General features: G+C 52.2%; 7 protein-coding genes across 7 annotated transcripts; 3 read left to right on the top strand and 4 right to left on the bottom strand.

Moving 5' to 3' along the window:
* Positions 1–90: 90 nt before the first annotated feature.
* On the top strand, positions 91–2689 carry PV05_03408 (uncharacterized protein). Its single transcript, XM_013464045.1, has 4 exons — positions 91–275; positions 325–351; positions 408–2139; positions 2188–2689. Exons 1-4 carry the CDS (start codon positions 234–236, stop codon positions 2577–2579), a joined length of 2193 nt encoding a protein of 730 aa, XP_013319499.1. The 5' UTR covers positions 91–233; the 3' UTR covers positions 2580–2689.
* PV05_03407 (uncharacterized protein) lies at positions 2592–3840 on the bottom strand. Its single transcript, XM_013464044.1, has one exon. It carries the CDS (start codon positions 3641–3643, stop codon positions 2741–2743), a length of 903 nt encoding a protein of 300 aa, XP_013319498.1. The 5' UTR covers positions 3644–3840; the 3' UTR covers positions 2592–2740.
* Positions 3841–4810: 970 nt separating this feature from the next.
* PV05_03406 (uncharacterized protein) lies at positions 4811–5685 on the bottom strand (the record flags this gene model as incomplete). The annotated part of the gene is made up of 3 exons (XM_013464043.1): positions 4811–4960; positions 5082–5442; positions 5492–5685. The coding sequence occupies 3 exons, from the start codon at positions 5683–5685 to the stop codon at positions 4811–4813; spliced, it is 705 nt and encodes a 234-aa protein (XP_013319497.1).
* Positions 5686–7219: 1534 nt separating this feature from the next.
* PV05_03405 (uncharacterized protein) lies at positions 7220–8390 on the bottom strand (the record flags this gene model as incomplete). Its single annotated transcript, XM_013464042.1, has 2 exons — positions 7220–8081; positions 8131–8390. 2 exons carry the CDS (start codon positions 8388–8390, stop codon positions 7220–7222), a joined length of 1122 nt encoding a protein of 373 aa, XP_013319496.1.
* A 507-nt stretch (positions 8391–8897) lies between these two features.
* On the bottom strand, positions 8898–9809 carry PV05_03404 (uncharacterized protein; the record flags this gene model as incomplete). Its single annotated transcript, XM_013464041.1, has 1 exon — positions 8898–9809. The coding sequence occupies one exon, from the start codon at positions 9807–9809 to the stop codon at positions 8898–8900; it is 912 nt and encodes a 303-aa protein (XP_013319495.1).
* A 3903-nt stretch (positions 9810–13712) lies between these two features.
* On the top strand, positions 13713–14510 carry PV05_03403 (uncharacterized protein; the record flags this gene model as incomplete). The annotated part of the gene is made up of 2 exons (XM_013464040.1): positions 13713–14008; positions 14063–14510. 2 exons carry the CDS (start codon positions 13713–13715, stop codon positions 14508–14510), a joined length of 744 nt encoding a protein of 247 aa, XP_013319494.1.
* A 3110-nt stretch (positions 14511–17620) lies between these two features.
* On the top strand, positions 17621–19909 carry PV05_03402 (uncharacterized protein; the record flags this gene model as incomplete). Its single annotated transcript, XM_013464039.1, has 4 exons — positions 17621–17743; positions 17791–17991; positions 18045–18357; positions 18417–19909. The coding sequence occupies 4 exons, from the start codon at positions 17621–17623 to the stop codon at positions 19907–19909; spliced, it is 2130 nt and encodes a 709-aa protein (XP_013319493.1).
* Between the last annotated feature and the right edge of the window lie 2379 nt (positions 19910–22288).

Raw genomic sequence — 22288 nt, 5'->3', positions numbered from 1 at the left:
TGGTGAGCCTCAATGTCACCCCAAGGGCCAACTCCAAGCCTAGGCCACGCACGCACTCAGGCTATTTACCTTCCCCACCAGATCTTCGGCCTTCACCACGAGCAGACTGCGACTCAAGCCGGGACTATTACAGTGATCTCTCAACAGAAGTGGGCGCTGCCGCCTGGGTGTACGAATTGCTCCTGGAGTCATGGAATGATGTGGCCTCGTCTGGCGGACTTGTCTTGATCATAATGGCCCAGGTCGCAACAGTCAGCTTTGGCGCCGAGCTCAAGGTGCGTCGGAAGGCCACTGCCGGGACGAATTGTTGCTAATATCCTCTAGGACGGCTACAAGCCTGTCGACAATTGGGTAAGTCGAGAGCCTATCACCCTCAGATTCGATCGCGACTGAGAGTCCGCATCTAGGTCAGTCTCGGCATAAACTGGCTTACCGAGATCCAAGAATTCTACCAAGAGCGTTCGGCCATCGAGAAGGAATACAGTCAGAAGTTGACTGCATTGGCAAAGAAATACTATGACAAGAAATCAAAGAGGTCCAGCAACCTGAGCGTGGGAGACAACCCTGCTCTTACACCAGGTTCGCTGGAAGCAGCCTCTCTGACCACCTGGACAACACAACTCTCTACACTGGAAGCCCGGGCGAACGAACATGCGAAGCTTGCGCAAGACCTGATAAGTCAGGTTGCGACGCCTTTGGAATACAACGCCCGAAAACTTGAAGAGCTGAGGAAGAGCCATGCCGAGTACAACAATAAACTGGTCAAGGAACGGGATTCATCTTACGGCGAGTTGAAGAAGCTGAAGACAAAATACGACACGGTCTGTCAAGAGGTCGAGAACAAGAGAAGGAAAACCGAGTCAGGCTTCGACAAGTCCAAGGCCCAGAATGCATACAATCAGCAACTGGCGGAAATGCACAATGTCAAGAACACTTATCTGATTGGGATCAACGTCACAAACAAGCTGAAGGAATGCTACTACCATGAATACATCCCGGAACTTCTGGACTCTTTGCAGGATCTGAACGAAACAAGAGTGGCCAAATTGAACTCCTTATGGCTGGTCGCTGTATCCCTCGAGACAAATACTCTGAAACGAAGCATCGACCATCTGTCGCATTTGTCATCAGAGATACCGAGAAACAACCCGAGTCTGGACAGCAACATGTTCGTTCGTCACAATGCCGTCCAGTGGCAGGAACCGTCCGACATGGTGTTTGAGCCGTCACCGGTCTGGCTGGATGCTGACAATATGATGACGGACGAAACGTCGAAAATCTTCCTACGCAACATTCTCCAGAAAAGCAAACCCTTGGTCAACCAGCTCAAGGCGGAATCTACACAGAAGCGACGGGATCTCGAAAACGTGAAGAAGGCTCGCCAGAACATTCGGGAAGGGAAGGACAAGCGGGATGAAGTCTTGTGTGTAGTCTCGCAGTTCAACGTTCAGGAAGAACTGCATGCCATCGACCGGAAACGATTGACGGCCGAAGTTGAGACCTCAACAATCACGTCGGTGGTTGGAGATCTGAGCATGTACGGCAAAAGTCACACATTCAAATCGGAAACATTCAAGATCCCCACAAATTGCGATCTCTGTGGGGATCGGATATGGGGTCTCAGTGCGAAGGGGTTCATTTGCACTGACTGTGGATTTACATGTCATAGTAAATGCCATATGAAAGTGCCAGCCGACTGCCCCGGCGAACAGACGAAGGAAGAGAAGAAGAAACTCAAAACAGAGCGCCAAGCTGCTGCATTGGTGGCTGCTGAAGCGCCCGCGTCGAATGGCGTGAGTTCCCACCCGCCATTGACGAGACAGGATACAATGAGTAGCCTTTCGTCTGGCTACGCTGCAAGCGCAACACGGTCTGTGTCTGGAACTATCCCCAGGTCGACTGGGGAGGAAATCAGCTCTCCGTTGACCACCATCACTTCAAACTCGGCCTCAACCTCCGGACCGAGACGGAACCGAGTAGTGGCGCCGCCGCCAACGACTTATGTGAGCGCAGCCGCAGAGTCAGGCGCGAACGGCACTGGCCAGAAACGGGGCAAAATGTTGTATGCCTACGAGGCGAGAGACCGAGGCGAGATATCGTTACCGGAAGGCGCAGAGATCAAGATTGTCGAACCAGACGGTTGGTGCATTGCCCTTTCATCAAACGACTCTTACTGACCGACTGCAGATGGTGGATGGACCAAAGTCCATGCTGGTCTCGGCAAGGAGGGCCTGGTGCCCACAGCATACCTCGAAGAACTACCGACTCCGGCAGGTACACCGGCAACCGAACGACCGCCGTCATTGTATTCCAACTCTAGTGCGTCTCTGGCGTCTTCAAGCATGGCCGGCGCGGGCAAGAAAAAGCAAGGTCCTGTCGTTGCGCCCAAACGCGGCGCGAAGAAGGTGAAATATGTCGAGGCGTTGTATCCCTACACGGCCCAGAGCGAGGCCGAGTTCGACATGGCTGAAGGTGAAAAATTCATTTTGATCAGCATGGGCACCGGTGATGGCTGGGCAGACGTTGAGAAAAACGGCGAGACGAGGAGTGTCCCTGCAAACTACATCCAAGAAGTTTAGAAATATTTGAGCGAGCATTCCGGTATCTTGCTACAGCGGGACAGCTTTTGAGGTTTGTACACCTATTGCATAGAACAATGATTATGAAGAAAAAAGGCAGGAGTATTCAGGACCCCATATTATCATGCCAATTCATGCCATCTCATGTCATCTCGTCTCAGCTAGGCTTTCCCACTCGAACGCATCCAGTCCATATGCTGCTCAATGGCCTTCTGCATCGCCAGGGTGCCCTCCTCGATCAAGGTCGTCAACGGTGCCTTGCCGGCCTTCTCCTTCAGCACGTTCAGGAAGTGGTCGTTCATGGCATCGTTGAGGTTGCATTTGGCAATGCCACAGTCCAGAACTTTCTGGAACAGCTCCTCGTGGAAGTACTCGCCCGACGCGCCGTGCAGGACCAATGCCACCCGGTCACCGACTTGTTTCCGGATAGCTTTGAGGCGGTCATAGTCCAGCTGCGGCCCCTTGGGGCCATACTTGCCGTGCACGTTGCCGAACGCGGGCGCCAGCCAATTGATGCCCAACCCGACGAACTCCTCGGCCTGTTCCGGGCTGGTAAGCAAGCCCTGCAGCGCGAAGTCGGCCGTGTCGCCCACGCCGTCCTCGCCGCCCTCGATGCGTCCCGGTTCGGCTTCCGTGATGATGCCCCGGGCGTTACAGTACGCGACCAACTCTCGCGTTTTGGCGAAGTTCTCCTCCTTCTCGTAGTGCGACATGTCGACCATGATGCCGTCGAACCCGCCCAGGTCCGCGGCCCGCTTGACCATCTCGGGACTCTGCGCGTGGTCCATGTGCACGGCCACAGGCACCGAGGCGTTGTCGGCCGCTTCGGCGGCCGCGTGCACCAGCAGGCCGTCGGCGTATGTCACGGCCCAGGGAAACAGTTGGATGATCATGGGAGACCGTTTGGCTTCGGCCGCGCGCACAGAGGCGATGATCGCTTCCACGTTGTAGCAGCATAGCGCCGGTACCGCGTAGCCTCCTTGAGCGGCCGCCGAGACGATTTTCAGCGCCCGGTTCTGGCTGAGATCGAGGGATTTGGACTTGGTTTGGAAATGTGGTGCCATGGTCGTTTTTGGTTTTGGTTTTGGGGGAGTGGCGGATATGATAGCCGAGCGTTGGCTGGCGGTCCGAGTGCTGGCTTGCAAAGGAACCGGCTGCTGGTACTCTTGCGACGGTATAATGTGTGTTTTGAGATCTCTCACCTCGAATGTCGTGTCGAATGATATACTGGTAGTATCTGAAGTTCTCCTGGTGCCAGCAGTAAAGTTACAGCAGGTTCCGTTTTATTTGACGTCCAAGAGCATTGAAGCGAAGGAAGTTTTGGAGGCGGTCGGCGAAAATCCCGGTCGCCATGCGGAGTCCGTCCGTCTCGTCCGCGTCGGCAACTGAAGAGCAACTTGGAGGTGGCGAGTTCGTTTACTAGCCATCGAGCAAGTAGGAGATGGGAGCGTCGAGGTGATTGGAGTATCGGGAAAAGGAGACGAGACGAAACGGAGTAGTCAAGAGTGAATACACCCCAGTAACCCCCAATTCATCTATCGTTCTCGCCATGAATACTCTTCCTCGTTGATTGCAGCAAAAATACAGGGTTCGAATAAGTCCACTCTCCCCTCATCAGGTTCAGCTGCATCAAGCGCATCGACTCTCAACTTGCCTTCACATTGCTTCACCTCATCATGTGGGTGCCCTTCAGACCCGACGCCAATAGCATCATTGCAAGCCTCGAATTGCTCGTCAGCCTCGACCTGCGCAGAATTTAGTCGCAAGCAGTCGTTTATCTCGTCTTCCGGCAGAGCGATCGGGCATGGGAGGGGGCTGCATCGCCATGCATGCTCAATTCCGAACGGGCGAGCTTCGACCAGTTCTTTGTCACCTGCATGAGGTCGGCTTCCAGGGTCACGTTATCACCACCACTGAGAGGAGGCAAAGGAGTTCACAAAATGGAAATTGGCGGAATTAGGCAAGTACGACGAGATGGTGGAAAGAATGGAGTGCCTGCTGGAAGATGTAGAGAACGGGAAGATGACGAGGGAGGCATTTGTTGCCCTACTCAGGGAATCAAATGGGCTTGGAAAAGCCTGATTGATTTCCTAGGTACTGTAGTGACGTGTTTGCTTCGGCTGATCATTCAGCTTAGTGTTTACTCACGAAAATTGGAATGCTCCAGGCTGCAACTCGAAAACCATGGCACAAAAGAGAATGCTTTCACATTCACATTCACATTCACGATGTCAACCTGTTTGTAGTGCAGATATAACGCTCAGTAGCCAGGTCCGGAAGGTCGTATCACCCCAGCGAAGTATTTCGCACAAGGCATTGACAATAAATATGATTTCGATAATGGAGCCGGTATCGTAGTTCCAGAAAGGTCCGTGAAAGACCTAGAAGAGAGTCAGTCCTGGGTACGAATAAGAGGAGAATACGTCTGTTTCCGCGGGTGAACATCTTCTCCCAAGGCAGAATTGTCACCGGTGGCCTTCGACACTCACAACTAGGAAGTACAGTGATCTCGGGGTCTTCGAGGAAGACACTTTCGCCCATATGGGCCTGAGACTCTCGTGCCAGGTTCGACAGTTTCGTCAATCCAGCCATCGACCAAACACCAAGTTGCGGTACAGGGTCTTGATTTCCATAAGGCTTTTTGATTTCCAGGTTGCAGAAAAGGGCTCGTTTGCGAAGGATGGGGACAGCTGATTGACTGATGCTAGGTAGTTCATCACTCGTATTTCGAAGAACGTTCTCGATCATGGCTTCCTCTTCAGCGTCAGGTTGCAGACACAGGCCGTAGTCGATCTTTTTCGAGACAACACGTCGAAGATTCCGGATGGGAAGGAGTGCCGGCTGGTCCACCACGACGGATTTGCTGCAAGTAAGTATCAGCATAAGTATATGCACCAAGGGGGATAACTTACAGATTTGCGACCATCAACTTATTTCTTAGGCCTGACCATGTGAGTGCCAGCCTCATGATCTCGAGGACAACATCATCGCTCCAGGAATCCTCTGATCGCACCTCTCTCGAACATACAGTTGCCGCCTCTTCAATGCGTCCAGAAATCCCGTATCTCAAGAAGCGTATAGCTGTGATCCTCTTGCCACTTGACATGATCCAAATTCCGTCGCGCAACAGGATGTCTCTCTAGATGCTCGCGCATCTCCTCGGGGATCTTTACTGCAGCCTTTCTGACACGATCGGGAAGATCCCAATCCTGATCTGTAAACGTCTTTTTGTCCTCGTTGTATGTTATTCCGGGATACATAATATCAAAGTCTGCTTTCCGATTTGTTGGGCTTTGGCTTCGACTCGATGTTCCGCTACTGCTGGACTTCGATGTGGATCGCATGAGGGGATCGACGAAGTGATACAAGTCATCCTCAAAGCCTTGAAGGAACAGGCAATCTGGTACCTAATAAACTCGAACGAACTCACCTTGAACTGAAGGAGAAGCGCCTGATCCAGCACCAAGGAGACGCTTCTTTGATGACGGGGTTGAACTCACTGCGCTTACAGGCTCCGGTGGGGTTTTGCGCTTTTTGGACAGCTGCCCTCTTTGAATGCCGGCATTCACAATACGCGACTGGCAGTTCTCCACGACCTTCAAAGGCTCTCTGACCAAAGGAGTATTGGAGGTTTGATCAAGCCATTCAGAAACTCTTCTCAGAGCAGAATCGTCACATTGACCAGGCAACGCGACAGCGTCGCCGTTCTCAAATATGAAATCGTTTCAAGCATGAGGAAGACAATGAGGAAGTGAGACGGCGTGAACCATGTTGTCTGTGTATCAGGCTCGCAGGGAAACCGTTTGGACCTCGGCAAACATTCATCATACTAGGCCATATACGGACAATAGCATGACAAAAATGAAATCGCGTGGTTTTACAATTCAAGCGCCTACAGAGCGGCGTGGCTTTGGTACCTGTAGCCTTGCCGCTTTACTCAAGCATTGGTGACCTGGCTCGCTGACCTCGCTGGCTCGACTTCGGCTCAGCCTGTTCAGGCCGCTACCTCGACCTCCTCATCTTCCTCGTCACCCGGCCTCAGTCCCGTTTCTGGACCTCCGCTGTCATTAAATACTCTTGCCACACTTTGTAGGGATAGCCCTTTGGACATGTGGAAGTTTACACGACCGTCCGTGAGGGCAGCGAGCGGAGGCTCTGTGGCATGCCATGGCCCGGTCAATGAGTCAACGAGGGCACGACATGGGCTTGCCCAGTTGCGAAAGCGTATGGATGATGGAATCATGGCAGACGGAGGATGGGAGGATGGAAATTTCACGGCGGCGGCGGTAATTGGGCGGGAAATGGAGATGCACCGTCTTTCTCTTCTACGGCATTTCATCTCAATCCTCCTCTCGCCCTTTTTGTTGGACTCTCCGGCCTAGCAAATATCGAGGAAAAGTATTCTACAGGCTGATAAAGACCGCCCCCAATGTCCCTTGACCGAACCTCGTGCGCAAGACATCTGCGACCTGGGCTTTTGCACGGCGTGATCCAATCGGACTTCTAATGGTTCGCGCCATCTTTACCTCACAGCATCCACCGTCTTTGTGGGCAGTTTGGAGGCAATTTCAGTGTCAACACAACCTTGGCCTGTGGCCTTTCCCCGAACGTCCCCTCGTTTTTGTTCTTGTCAATGGATCTCAACGTTCCGACCGACGTTCCCATCGCTCTGTGCGTTCCTCATTGCGCTTTTGTCTTGTCTTAGTGGCTTCGTCCTTCTGCTCTGCAATATCTGCTGCACTCTTTCGACGTTTTTCCACATCCGCCACATATTCCCATATCCGTAGCTTCGCCTCTTCTTTGATCGCCATTTGCCAAAAGTCGTGGATGTCTGCCGGCTTAACTGTAACAGCCTCGACACCAAGAGCCATTATTCTGGGTATTTCGAAGAACGGAAGCCGGCCTTCGCTGTCATTAGGGTCGACGGTTGCTTCAAACACCTGCACCGGCTCGCCACTCGTCGGATCTCGTTCCCAAACCTCCCAGGAAATGGTAGTTTCGCCTACCCATTGGATGCCCTTATACCAAGCTGACCCCTTGTCCGAATCTGATTGGATGGCTTTGATCTTAACCTCCCTTAATTCGTCGATGTCGATATTCTTTGGGCTCACGTACTCGGGGGTCTCGATAACGTTGATAGAGATAAACCTAGAGAGGGAAGGCATTCCTCTCAAGTAGGCGTCTCGGACTTCGAGTAGACTGTCTCTGGATTGAGAACAACCAACTTCGACAACGGTATGGAGGTCAGGGCCATCAACATCATTTCTCCAAGCAACAGTAAAGTCTGGAAATTTCAGTGACCCGTCCCATTCCCCTTCGAATTGATAGAACTTGGTATTATTGATGAAAAAGACGCGTCGGCATATCCACGGATCTAATGTAAGGCTGGCGGAGACTGCGACTTTGTGGAGCCAGTCGAGAATGTAACCGTGTCTTTGACCAGACATTGGGAAGATAGTGAGGATTGACTTGCGGGCGTCATATGAGATTTTTCGTTTGAGCCTAGGGGTGATGTTAGTGGATGGGTAGACATCACACAAGGAGAACTTACCGTTCCAAAACCGAATCAAACCCAGGCTCATTGAGCAGCTCGTAAAAGGCGAACGTAGGTATGACAAACCGCCGGGGCTTTTCTGAGAGATCAAGATCCTGGCCGGTCAAGAGTGTTTTCAAATATCTCCGAGCTTCATGTGCTTCGTTCGTCTCTTGTGGAGGTGTAGAGTCTGAAGAGGATAAAGGTGATTCCGTGGGAAGAGTGACGCTGGCCGCACCGGGCGCTGAACCGTTTGTCGTGCCGCGACGAGAAGCCATGATGGTAAGCTCGCGCTTCTGTCGATAGCCCCGTTCATACCAATCTTGTGCATAAGGAGAAGAAAAAGGCGCGACGAAAATGCTGGACAGATCAAGGTGTGAAAGGTGAAATACAACTAAATTCGCAGGTCGTGCGGGGTGCGGGTGCGGGGGACAAGATAAGATAAAGTGAGATAAGATAAAGTAAGGTCGCAACGAACTTCCCGAAAGGGTTACCAACCAAAACATATTGCCTCTATTTACCTAGTGTGGGTCCCATACTTGCCCTGCATTACTGTCCGTCGGACATTTCCATCTGCAACACATTCCCCCAAAATGGACATCGCTCACTAAAATTACCCATTGTCTTCATCTGTTGTCTGATGGACCCTACATCCCACCTTTGCGAACTTCCCACTCACCAATAGGAAGGCCAGGAGGAATTCACCGTATGCGAGGCTATCATGCCAGAGCTAACAAATTCCGCCCATTCAACTCCATCGTCATAGACCTCTCCCAGGAGATCTCTCACGCGACGGAACTTTGCTTCCCACTGGTCCGGCACCGAGCATATTTTCCACCCACGTCCATGGTACGGGGGATCCGGGTGCGGGTTCCAAATCTCCCAGCATCGTCGCCGTGTACATAGTGATGGACCCAGGCAGCAGATTTAGAAGGCTGGGCATTGGGCGGAAGACAATGATCTGGAGCTGCATATAATGCAGCCTTGCAAAGAAGGGGGCTGATCTCATCGCTGCAATAATTCAAGATGAATTTCAACTCGGCTTGGCGAAAGATGACACGAGCCGTATACCCGCGACAAACTGGGACGTCACCTTGGCCCTGGAGAGCAAGCCAGGCGTGAAGGTATGCCCATTGTGCTTCGAGCAGGTCTTGAGGCTGGTAAAACCGGTCGCGAGTGTAGTCGACTCCACGACGTTCGATGGTAGTTTTCATCATGCAGAGCCGAAAGCAAGACCACCTCAATCTGGCCTGCATCTCCGGATGTACAGCCTCAGGGAAATGCCGTGGAGCCGAGAGGTATCGCGCTGGCTCAAGGGAACCAAGGATTTCTTTGACACGTTCGAATTTCGCTTGACCTTTCGCCACGTGTCCGCTCTGGATCAGTTTTTCGGCTTCAGCGAAGATCGCCTCGACGTGTTGACATGGTGTTTTTGTGTCGAACCTGATGTTGCTCTCGTTGACGTGGTCCCAAACCCACTCCTCCAGTGTTTTGAGCTCTGGTGGTTGAGAAAGATCACTAACAGCCATCGATTTTCCGCCATTCAGACCAGTCTCTATGAGACGCACAGTCTGCACCGCCGGACTGACATTGCCGTCGATCGTGAGTACCCTTCCACCCGCACAGCCCCACTGGTAAGAGCTAAGGCCAGGTAGGAACTTGAATTCCCACAATTCAGGACAATATTCAGGGTGCATCGTGGCTTCCGAGATCACTGATCGACAATAAAGACGGAGGTCTAAAACTGATATGAAACAGTTTGCCTCGTCACGGTCTTTTGCTTTGAGAGTCAATATTGGCGGGGCTCGACCCTAAAGTGGTGAAAGAATTTCCTTTATGAGGCAGTAGCTTGGAAGGACAAACAGCGGTTTCCATTGTCCAACACTTTGGATCAAAGACCTGAAGACAAAGACCTTGAGGCCAAAAGTTCTTAGAAGACGTTGATTGGTCACTCGAAATATAGAGGATGCAGGCAGTGGAGGGAGACAAACAAGTGCAGTTACTCAGATGCCTTTCCTAAAGGCAGCTTGTAGAAGCACGGGAAGTCCTTCCCTGCAGGGGGACACGCTTTCCACCTGAGTCATAATATCGCTTGCGGCTTCTCAAGTTCGTGGGAGCAGTACGGCCTGTACGCACGACGCAAGGTTGCAATTTTCACAGCATGCCGCTCAAATGAGGAAACCAAAGACTCTTCTTTCAATCACGCGTACCGACCACGAGTTCTTCTGGTAACTTCGTGATTGGTGGTGGCAGCTGACGGCCAGGCTTCCCCCTGAGTGCTGTTTGCGCCACGTACTCATATACGGGACCTTCATGATCTCCAGAAGAGTGTCCCACAGGAGCAGCAAAATGGAGTCACGCAATACACATGCGGACCTAATAGGCTTTCTACGAGAACTCACGCCCATGTCTAGTCTAGGGCTATCGATATACTTCATAACGTCCAGGCTCGTAGGGCGACCTTGTCTTTGGGACATGAAATGATGAAGAAGGAGAAGGTGTTGGATAACTCAGTGCACAGGGAGCGGACACTTTGCGCGTTTCCGTTCCCTTCTGTGCCGCAGTCTTCGGAAATCGGAGCTACTGATCTAGATTTTACTTTATTTACTTCTCGACGTCCTGCATATGGTAGCGCTCGGCATCCTTGTCATTTGCCAATTCAACAGCGGACACACGTCTGGGGTCCAGGTGCGTGGTTCCATCGACCTCATCGAGCAAACGTCTCGCAGCCACGGCGGCATTTCCGCCAGCCTCAGCGGCACGGCGATGGTATTCTTGTAGTGTTATGACCGCACCATAGTCCATCAAGCAAGAAATGCCCCAATCCACCAAACGTACGTTTTGTCAGCTTCGAGGACTCGAGCTCCTTGAATATCTCTTTCTTGGGGACACAGACCTATCAGCATGGTCTACCACGCACGATCAGGGGAGCCGCTTGAAGGGAAGGTTGACTGCCTGGCTCCAAAAGGACCAAAGTTTGCGGTGTCACGAAGTCAGCTTCATGTTGGCTTCATGGCGGTCGACTGGCAACGCGGGAGCAAGAAAATGCAGAGGAAGCCAAAGAAGTGGAGTCCTTGAGATCGATGTTGAGGAAGGGTGGAATGAGACAGACCTTGATCCTAGTTGAGGTAATGGGTTGAAGTGGATATCTTCTTGAAGTGATTTCCGCCAATCCCATGTATCATCATCATGCCGCTGGAGATCAAACCGGTAACTTATATACTACGCCATTCGCGCAACCAGTGCCACAGCGATGCCCTAGAGGCACCTGTAGCTCTCGTGGGCCTGGTCCTCTCACCACCCACATCTATACGATTGACGAGACATCTGTGAAGGATCACGCGATCTGTGCGATACAACAATGCTTCCTTCCACCCTTGACTTGTTGAACCACTGGCGCCGCCTGCAAGCCAACATCTGAACCAGTAGGCCACAGTCAGCTCGGGAGTGATCATCCTATATGCTTGTCTAGCGACTCTGGCTCCCAATTGCCATTCCCGCTTGGAACGCTTTCGGAGAAAAACCTGATAAGTCAGAGGTAGCCCTCTGGTCTGCCACATCTGAAGCCGAAGTAGGCCGAGTCGAAGCCAGCTTGTATGCGAACGGAACAAAATCGACGACGTTTCTGGATGGACTCAAACGGACTTTGACTGGTAGCGAAGTCCGCACGAACATCTTTAGAAGAATGATCTTTGTCGCTGAAGGCTTGTATCTAGATACTACCCAAGACTATACACCACTTGAGCGCGTGCCAGCCCTCGACGTCGCAGGGGACATACATCTCCCAGGTGCGCCACACCCACTTGTGTTTGGGGAATATGTTCTAGTTGGGCACGGCATTGTGAGACGGTGAGTAGCTGTCATTATTAACAGCTTGCGTCTCAGAAAAGAGGGAAGAAGGATGGGGAGCCAATTACCTACCGCAGTCAGCACTCGGCTTCGACTATGTTGATATCTTAGGTATTCACTCACAAGTATCCTGTCCAACGTTTTGGGTAATGCGCCGTGGCCAGGACGTTTTCAATGGCTCCTGACTAAGGCGTTGGATTATTGTACTGAGAAGTTGTGCGGGCAAGGAACAGCAGTCGTTCTAGAGATTACTTACAACCATAGTCCACAGGCCCGTTCATGCCAGCTTTATCGACGTCATCGTCGTCTTCAACCGACAAGTCGATTGGCCGGCACGCTGTGTGCGCATGGCTTCTCCAGCTTGCAAGATCTCGGCAATCGAACTCCTCTCGCGTGTCAGATCATGCTCTTCGCGTAGATACCCCGTGTCCGGCAGCCATCCGGCATTCGCTCTTGAGTCCGAGTCTTCAGCAAATGGTAGATCTGAGTGGCCCTAGTCGCAGTCGTCGTCATCGCAATAGCCCTGCCTCTCAACACTCTTGCTCGATGAATCTCGCGGCCAAGGAAGCCTCCTTTTCCATGATGGGGTTCCAGGTGCCCTCGAAGGACGTAGTCAAGCCATCGGAAGTGAACGGCGTACCTCATGGCATCAAATGAACACGAGAAGAGGACGAAGAAGACGAGATGCCCAGGTGCATTTGTGAATTTTTCCATTTTTCCATTCGATTTTAGGGAAGCGCACGTGCGCTGGGCAAGAGACGGTCAAAACTCCAAAGACGATGATGGACATCTATTGAGCGATGCCAGACCTGAAGACTTGGAAGTAGCACATATACTTCCGCACTCTCTTACATCGCTTTCAGATGGTCCAGGAAATCCGCAATTGGTATGTTATCCATATTCTTCGATTGGGTTTTGTTAACGAAGCTGTCCGAGCGAATCTAAAAGAATTGCCCCCCTCCAAATACTGGATTTGTTCGACCCTGGGGTCGGCTACCTTATCGAGGGACCTGATATTGACAGATTGACCAATGCCATCACCCTGACGCCCTTTTTCCACCGGCGATTTGGAGACTTTGCAGTGTCCTTTGAACAAACGGTCGACCAGGTCCCACATTCCTACGAGATCGACTACGTTAACCCTGGTTTGCGTTCCGGGGATCCTCTACTTCCTATTAATCGCCAACTCTACATAACTCCAGACAAGAACATCGATCCACCCCATCCTCGGCTTCTTGCTATTCACCATGCCATTGCCCGTATTCACTATTTGAGTGGTGCAGGCGACTGCATCGATCGTATCATTCGAGAAATGGAAGAAGTGGTTGTAAGGGAAGACGGATCTACCGAACTTGGACGCTACGTTGGGTTAAAGCTAGGTGGCTGGCCGGAAGGGGTTCCAGTTTGTTGACATTGCTCAGTCGAATGTTGCCGCACAAGGATATCAATGCAGTCCCAGCATGCCCAATACCACAGCTTTAGTAGCTTCTTCTGCGTTCACATCGCCAATGTATCCGAGCCAGCCATGACTTGTGCCAGGAAGTGAAAAGCATATGCTTCTGTCGGGTTCACCTTCCCTGATAGTGACCAGCTCGGCCGACATTCCTGTTCTAAAGGGCATGGCGAAGTATAGTCATAGTTTTGCCCGCCATTTCTTTGGCTTTGATAAGAGTTGTCGTGACCTGAACTTCACCTCTTCGTCACTTTTCGTGAGCATCCTCTTTCTCCTCTCTTATGAAAGCCACGCCATCATGGAGGACGCGTCGCAAGACGTCCTGTTGCCCAGCACCAGGATAGTCCAAGACCCGCTTAGTGTGACCACGTTGGAGTGCAATGATCGGCGTTCCCACGATGCATCTGACGCTCGCCAAACATCTGAGACCCAACATAACTTGCACACAGAGATCTCCGAACTGCAAACTCTTGTGCGTGACCTCCAGGGCCGTTTTGCAGGCTTTCCAGCCATACGGTCGCGATATCGTCTTAGCTCACATGACTTCAATCGACTCGATGAGTATCTAGAGAAAGTGGGTTGGGACAATTTGCGGTACAGGACTTCGAGAAGTTTTGATGTTGACCGGCGGCTGACGTGATCGTACAGATACGACTACTTCATCGACACTCAAGACTTCGTCCCACGAATGCCTCATTCCGACAAGCACGAGTTTATCCACCTGCATTTCATCATCCTCATTCTGGACAAACTCAAGCAGCTATGTTCTCAACATCAAGTCCAATGTCCGTTCTCAGCGTTTGTATCTGCCGCCGTCATGGACGAGCAAGGCAGCGTGCTCATGCCTGACAATCAGATCAAGTACAAAAGCTGGAAAAAGCCGGTCCTAGTTTTAGAGGTCGACGACTCACGGTCCATGGAGAGCTTGAATGACAAGGCCACTCGGTACATCCAGGCTGGAAGAGGGAACATTCGTTACGTTGTTGCTTTGAAGGTTCATAGGGACTCGCAGGCGGTTGATCTGACGCTGGCGACACCCAATTTCACCTCCAGCGGCCCATCGACAGTTTTGGAAAAATATGACATGCCTAGGTGAGAGGCAGGTGTAGCCGATTGCTGGGACCTGATTTCGCCCCTCGGTGTGTTGCTCAGGGAGTGCTGAGAGAGTGCTGCGTGATGTTCAGCTAAAGGTTGAGTTAACAGCTCAGGTTAAAGCAGCCTTCGCTCACCCTCCAGGACCAAAACCGTATATGTGTTGCGACTGCCCTTTAGCCGTGGCATGGCTGCTAGTATCATGTGCTATAGATATCGAACATACAAAGTATCACCTACTCTCTCAATGTTCACAATTCCAATCGATGTCCCTAAATCCTGGCATCGTTTTGCATGGACCGCCTCGTCTGGAAGGCTCCGGCAAGCTGGAGATTTGGAAATCGTATGTTGCATCGGAACATGGCAGACCAGGCTTGGGCGATTTCTCCCCAACCTTTGTACACATGTTTCTCCGTCTTTTGTGGAGGTTGCCGAGTGCATTTCTGCCATATGGCCACTGCTTTGTCGGATACCGTCGGCATACGCTGCCAGAGACCCGTTTATGGGGACGCACACCCCCAACGTCGTCCTCCCGGCTCAACAACCGAGCGGTCGTCAAGTTCGGTTGTTTGGCTCATCTCCTGTGAGAATTGCGCAGGCTGTGACCGCGGCAAATCGATGGATTTCAACTCCTCTTCTCAAGTCCCACATTGCCTCATATCGCCCTGCCAACAGCCCCTGACTATGGAGTGGAAGCGTAGCTTTTCTGTTCGTCCGTCCGTGATATCGCAGTTTTGCAGGATCTTTCTTAGGCATTATCCTTTTATCCAGAAGAATTGTCCGATGTTGGACGTTGAGCAAGGCTGAGTTCCAGCCTCGACCACAAAGTCACTGTAAGGCTGGATCCCAGCTCGGCCAAAAAGTCGCTGCAATCGCTGCTCGCAAGCGACGCCACCGCTCGGAGCTGGGTTGGAGCCGGCAGTCCGCGAGGGCCAACAAGTTGTACTGATGTACTCCGTAGCAGCAGTCGGTCTCCAGGCAAATGCAGGTGTGTTTTGCCGGCATTTCTGTCCATTGGCTGGTATCGAGGCAGAGCAGGGGTGCAGTACTCCGTAGTACGAGGAGCAGCACCACGAGCGTGTTGGATTGGACTTTGGCTGGCTGATCGGCCAATGAAGGCTTGATCCATCAGAAGTGATGGACGCCTCATCCGACGGAAAATACTGCCACGGACCAGCTAGAACTGTAGCTGGCGAGATCGTGGTACTAGCGTCATTCCAGGTTGTGCGACTCTCCACCATCAGCAGCGCACCGCCGCCGAGCCCAGACTACTATGGTAGATTTCTGTGGAGGATGACAACTGCGACCCCTGTCGAAAAGTGTCAACAGCACAAGTCCCCTTCCCCCCTCACTCCCTCCCTCCCTCCCACCCTTCTGCACCAAGGCGCATGACGCAGATATGAGACAATCACTGTTGCCTCGTGCTGCAAGGATTGGGCAGTGTTGAAGTGGCGCTGGGTTTGGTATGAGTCAAAGAACTCGCAATACGAACGGGGAGACGGGTTGAGGAGCCCGAATGCCTGCTCAAGACCCTGCTCAAGGGCAAGCCACCCATGTCCAGAGCCCTCAGCTCACTCGCCATCGCCCACACACCTCGACACCTGCTGGCCTGCATATCGCTGCATGTCTCATTTTGCCAACCAGGGAGCGAGGAAGCAGGTTCACCTCAGCGGCAAAAACAGATCGATTCACGTCATGACTTTCTTGAGCCAATACAAAACCGGCAAAAGTGTGCGCAGAAGTGATTGTGGCTTGCAATAAGATTGGAGGTCGACACGTTCGATTCTCAGAGATGTCCGGAAGGACTGTGCGCCAGGCTCGCCAGGGCCTGCTTCTTGACTAACCCCCCGCTCGCTCATGCAAGTGGGTAATAATGCAGTACTAGTGATGGCTCCGGGCGGTGTGGGGTGTCGATCCAAAAACCACGAGCTGTTCTTACTATGGTGTGCCGCACAGTTCTCATACTAGGGAGACACACGGAGAGTGTCGCGTGCCCAGTGCCCACTGTGCGATCTTACTATACTAGTACTTGTAGTACTACGAGTATGAGGCCAAGCGGCCAGGCACGTCCCTAGCCCGAGCCGCGAAAACACTGTGCTCCTCCATCATCCCAAAATCATTGGGTCAAGCAACAGGTGAGGCTTGCTTGCATTAGTTAGGTCACCCGCCTACGGAATCCCGGGGTAGCGATGGTGGGTTGATGGCTAATGGCACAGTTAGCGTTGGGGGCCTGTCTCTAACTAACATAGTCCTGGTGCTTAGTTACTGCAAGCCAATGCAATAATCAATAATTGGACCCACTGTATCAAAGTGACGGAGAAAGCCTTAAGTACTTGTAAGTGGCTGGTATGCATTATCATCGAGGCCAACATTTTGGGTATGGCTCAAACAGCAGGGGCGATTGGCGATCCCCCGAGTGCCTCAGCCTTCAAGACACACCTCCGACAGGGCAAAGAATCTGAGCCTATGATGGTCTCGATCGTTTGTCGGCACGTAGCGCATCTCGAGCCCCTTGCATGGCCCAAACTACCAACAGGTGCACCGATCTCCATACTCTCCCACCATTTTCCAATATTCGTATTCATGGAGTCCATGGAGTCCAGGATGCCGCTGGAATCGATGATTCTACCTGCTATCTACTCCCGATCGGCAACTCCTTTCAGCTCGCATGCATGTACCCTGGTCAACCCCTCAAACACAATGCACAAGAAAGGATTTAGTGGTACGGAGTAGAGGTTGATCAAGTAATGGTCTCTCGCAGCTTGCTGCTGACAGCCTTATTGCCTTATTGCCTGCGTTGCCACTCGCACATTTCTAAATATCTCATCTTCTCCCCCTCTCTCTGTGAACTGTATCTCCCTGTATATCTCTGTTCGACTGTACCTCCAAAACTGGTGATTGTGTTGGTTGTCCGTACGTTCGGGTCCGGAAGCCTCTGCGTATCACGGCCTAAAGAAACCGGCACGGAACAATGGCATCACGAGGTGTTTCTGGTGCCAGGGTTATGAAGACACCAACCCCGAGACGAACCCAGAGACGACCCCTATCTTGCGAGCCCTGCCGCAAGAGCAAGGAAAAGGTATCGGGACCACAATCATATCGTCCCTAAGAGTGATGACTGACGATGCACACAGTGCCTTGGTGGGGATCCGTGTGCAACCTGTCTACGCAAACGCAAACAACCTAAGTGTGTCTATCGGAAAGACCGCTCCAAAGAAGGAGCGGATGCAAAAGTGTGTGATTCAATCAGTACCCTGGGCGCTTGACTGACGAGGACGTTGCAGACACAATCAATTCCTCCCGACCAAGAAGACCAAACCGAGGCCGAAGAGTCGATGTCTCAGCACGAAACACCTGATATCAGTATCAAGGCCGAAGAGTCAATGTCAGAGGACGAAAATCCTGATGTCGATTTCACCTCAGACCCTCCAAGACCACAAACCGGCCTCGATGGCGAGTTTTGCCTCGCGCTCTGCGTGGACGAGGTATTCTCAGAAGCTGACCAACGCTGCGATGCTTTCACTGACCATTGCCATAGCTCAAAACGATCCTGCCCAACGACGGCGACGCAGGGTATGTGTCCGAGATATTTCCGACCTCCTACTTCCTCCATGCCTCCGTAGAGCATCCAGAGAACATCAAATCAGATGTTGATGTCACCAGCCCCGAAGTATTGGACCAGACCATGGGGCCCCGGTCTTTTCTCTGTCCAGGGCCCGGCAGCAACCTCTCCGTCCTTCGGCACCTGAATATGAGATATCTAGGCGTCAGACAACTCCTGGAGACAGGCTCCATCCTTCAAGCGTGGCTCGTGCTACCTACGCTGTTTCGCGAAGTCACGCTCGCTGGCTGTAAGTCTTCACGCCCAAGGCCTCGACGAAGTATCGCTTTGGAGCTAATGGAGTTATAGTGATAAGTGAAGGACAAAGGAGAGAACCCCATAACATTGAACTTGGTCGCCGCTACTGGTGGCTCCTCGTTCTCCTCGATGCTCAGCTGAGCTTGCTCCTGGGCCGCAAACCTATCACGTCGTCAGAAATAGACGTCCCGAGACCTTCAATGGCAAACGTCGGTTCACAGCAAAAGTCCATCTTCCGGAGTCTCTTCGATTATTCGTCTCTGGTGCTGGAGGCCTTGGGGCATTTCAATCCTGACAGGACCGGCCCAGACGAAGCATCTTCAGAGACACGGAAACGAATGCTGGAAGTGTTCTTGACTCGACTGCAAGAAATCAAGCTCCAGCTCCCTCATCACTGTGCACAGCACTTCACAGACATACATGTGGGGATCGTTGCTGCTGATCACGAGCTTGAGGTTCAGGTCTTTGAGGCCATTCTCCATTACCGAATAGCTCGATTGGTCATGGAACCCTCCTCGAGTACCAGTGCCAGCGACAACGAGACTGCAGCCTTGGGAGGTGAACGACAAGATCTACCGCAACAACCGACGTTGGAGCATCCGCTGGCCAAATTTCTGCAGACCGTCAGGAAAGTCATCGACCATTTCGAATACATGTGCTGCCGTTATGGAAGCGACGCGACAAATTTGTGGTCACGATGCCATAGCCTCTACTGCGCTGCAATCGCTCTAGCCATGTGCCCGCGTCAAGTGGCTGACACCGGCGCGGACGCTGCCCGTCTTGGTAAAGTCATAGCAATCTTCAGAACTCTCCCATCGGATTCACCCGCAGATATGATGGCTGCGTGGGCCTTCTGCAAGTTCAACCGGTCCCTGGTGAGGCTCTCATTAGCGGCAGGCCTTTCGCCGAACGAAGATGGCACGTTTGCCAGTAAATATAGCTGGGACCCAGTCCCTGGAGAAATGCTCGCCAAGGCCAGGTTTGACTCTCTCGGCATGTATTCCAATTTTTGCGTCCCAGCGGCATGGCTCGAAACCAACTATGATGGGCATGTACCACGACCAATGCCACCGCCATACCCATACCCATACCCATACGAACCAAGTGTAACAAGTTCACCCGACGCCAACGACCAGATGGGATCTGTGGGCGGCGCAGAATATCATCCCACCGATTCAATGTATACAGCGTATCCTGCAGGACTTTGCGATTGTTTGCAGAGTGGTTCTCCAGTACCTCGATGTCAGTCACCCACACTCTGCGGATTTTGCCATTGTTCAGAAACTCCAGGAACACCAGAAACTCCTCTTGAGTTCATCCCGCACGAGCCCAGCACGCAGGGTGTCTCTGAGTACAACCTGACGTATTATGATCCCAGCACGCATGGTCTCCCTGTGTACAACAACACGATGTCGATGCAGGAGCCATGGTGGCTAGGCAACCATGAGGAAGATGACGACGTCAGTATGGATGATGTTCCCATGCAACTGCCACCATCGCCTCCCCAGACCCCCGTACAAGGACACCAGGCATGGCAGGCATGAGCGGCCGCCAACGACGCGGCACGGAGGACCGTCTCTCGTGTCAAGGGGTAGGAGCCCCAACTTGAAACCTGGAACGGCGTTGTGAGGGTGAGGGTGAGAAGAGCATGGAATGGTGTTCGGTGTTTATAGTGATATGTGTACGACTCAAAAAGAAAAACAAGTCCATTTCCGTTTCTTTGCCAGAGCTGAAACAATCCACCATTTTCCTTGAGCCTACGACTGAGCGTTTTTGCTTGAGCCTTGCCGCGTCATTGAGCAGCCTGAGCGCAGCATGCCGTGGGATGGTCCGATTTCCAGGTTCAGCTACACGTTTCTTCTTGCTAGGACGCCTTCTCAACGTCATCTTTTCCCACCAGTCAGAGCGGGTATTGCAATGTCCAACGTCACCAGCCTTAGGGACCGCGTGGCTGGGGTCACAGTGGGCAAGATCTGTCAGAGCAACAGACCGCCGGAGCATCAGAAGCTCCCCCTCTCTCTCTGAAGAAAGTCATCCTGAATGCATGGCTGTGCAGGTTCCGTAAACACTTCCGTTCACGATACACGAGATACCCTTTTTGACTTGTCCAGTCTACCAGATCTAAACAGAGGTGACACACTGGCTACTGGTCAGTCGATGAGGCTTGATAATTCATTATCGTACTGACACTAACATAATATGATGCCTGTCTCGTAAATCGGATCTTCCATTCAGTTTGCAGAACCAAGACTGCGTGGGACATGCTTGCTAAGCCTAGCAGTCACTTGCTCACCAAAATCAGGAAGTGCAGCGGATGCTTCGCAGTGCGCGTCCGCCTGGCTGGCCTGCTGCCTTCTGATCTCCGTCTCAGCGTCATGATGTCGCCAAGTCAGAGCTTCGAGTCTGTCATGCCCAGTGGGACCGGCCTGTAGTTGCCAGTATCTCCTCCATTACAACTTGTGACAGGCAAGAGCCCTGTCGCGTTAGCACTCATTTGCACAGGGTTTCCAAGCTGCCTCATATCAACGAGGGACCAGAAATTAAGGCATTGGCATGCGACAGCTCATCTGTTGCGGCATGCAGCCGTTGGCGATCAGCAAAGATGAAGGGTGGAGTGAGATACCAGAAGGTGTGCTTTTTCTGTCATGGTGTGCTGCCGTCTCCGAGCCATGGAGCCCGCGCCATAGCCAACGCTCGACAGAAGAGGATGCCTCTCATAGAGCCCTCCTTTGTCATCATTTACGTGGCTTGTGGGTGTCCAAATTCGCCTTTCATCGGCGAAGATCAGAATAGGAGACAAACAAATCGGCGTCATGTCGTTAAGGTACCGAGGTAAATATACGGCGGACCTCTACGTTCTTCGTGCATAGTCTCCTGATCGACCGTACTGATGAAATCCAAGTGAATGAACCATCTACCACCATCACAATCACCACCACTCCGACACCTTGAGATGCTGGGCGACTCCAAAGTCTTGAAACAGTTCGCGAAGCGCGATCACTCAGGGAATGTACTGAGTATTAAACGACAAATGTCGGCCGCCACCGGGCGTAAAACAACCTCGTTCCTGTCCAGACGCTCTGGCGACAACAACATTGAACTTTCCTCCACAACGATGCGATCACCACCTGTGAACGATGGATTACTAAGTCGATTGCTTGTCATTCTTGCTGATAGACTTTTCAGGAGCCACCGGCTTTTCAGTGGTCGAGTACTCCTACTCTCCAAGCACAACTGCATCAAGTACGGTCAGCTTCTTGATCTATCCTGTCCATCTGCTATGCGCTTCATTTCCGAACACAGGTCGATCCCAGTACCCAAGATCCTGTGCGCATTCAACCATCATAGCCAAACACATATCGTGATGGAAGGAAAAGGGTGAGTACGTCGGTAAGGGATGGGTATACCGCAGTTCTGAGTCGCAAGCAAAACTGCTTTCGCAGCTGCAAGAGATGGTTCGAGAAATGCGGAAGATTCCACCTCCACAAGGCCAGGGAGTTGCAAATGTCGATGGTAGACAACTTGTCGATGGCCGCCTACCGAATCCCACGTCTCGATCTGGGCCATTTAGTAATGTCGCCGATTTCCACAAACATCTACCGTCCGCCTTCAAATTCATTCCAAGGAACAACCCGGAGATCAATGGGCTTATTGAACGTCGCGGCGGACATTGGCCCTTGGTCTTTACGCATGGAGATCTCATCAGCCTCAATGGACTCGTCCGAGGAGACAAGACTGTCCGCATCGTTGACTGGGAGCCTGTGGATGGTTTCCAGCTTACTGGAAATATACTACCGATTGTCAGGTGAATCCTCAGAACTCCTTCTGGAGTAAGTGAAATGGTCGATTCCTGGACCCTCAGCCACTGGAGATTTTCCATGGAGCAGATCCGTCAGAAATACGTTGGTGCCTTTTGAGAAGAA

This window comes from Exophiala xenobiotica (genome assembly GCF_000835505.1).
Source record: "Exophiala xenobiotica strain CBS 118157 unplaced genomic scaffold supercont1.2, whole genome shotgun sequence".
Classification (NCBI taxonomy): Eukaryota; Fungi; Ascomycota; class Eurotiomycetes; order Chaetothyriales; family Herpotrichiellaceae; genus Exophiala; species Exophiala xenobiotica.
The sequence above is the reverse complement of the archived record's forward strand: the minus strand, read 5'-3'. Positions and strand labels throughout refer to the sequence as shown.

Bases quoted from the DNA above. Each gene is read 5' to 3' on its own strand.
- PV05_03408 (XM_013464045.1), top strand. From the start codon at position 234: ATGGCCCAGGTCGCAACAGTCAGCTTTGGCGCCGAGCTCAAG. The intron at 276-324 runs GTGCGTCGGAAG...AATATCCTCTAG, and splicing joins GCTTTGGCGCCGAGCTCAAG to GACGGCTACAAGCCTGTCGA. The intron at 2,140-2,187 runs GTTGGTGCATTG...GACCGACTGCAG, and splicing joins CAAGATTGTCGAACCAGACG to ATGGTGGATGGACCAAAGTC.
- PV05_03407 (XM_013464044.1), bottom strand. From the start codon at position 3,643: ATGGCACCACATTTCCAAACCAAGTCCAAATCCCTCGATCTCAGCCAG.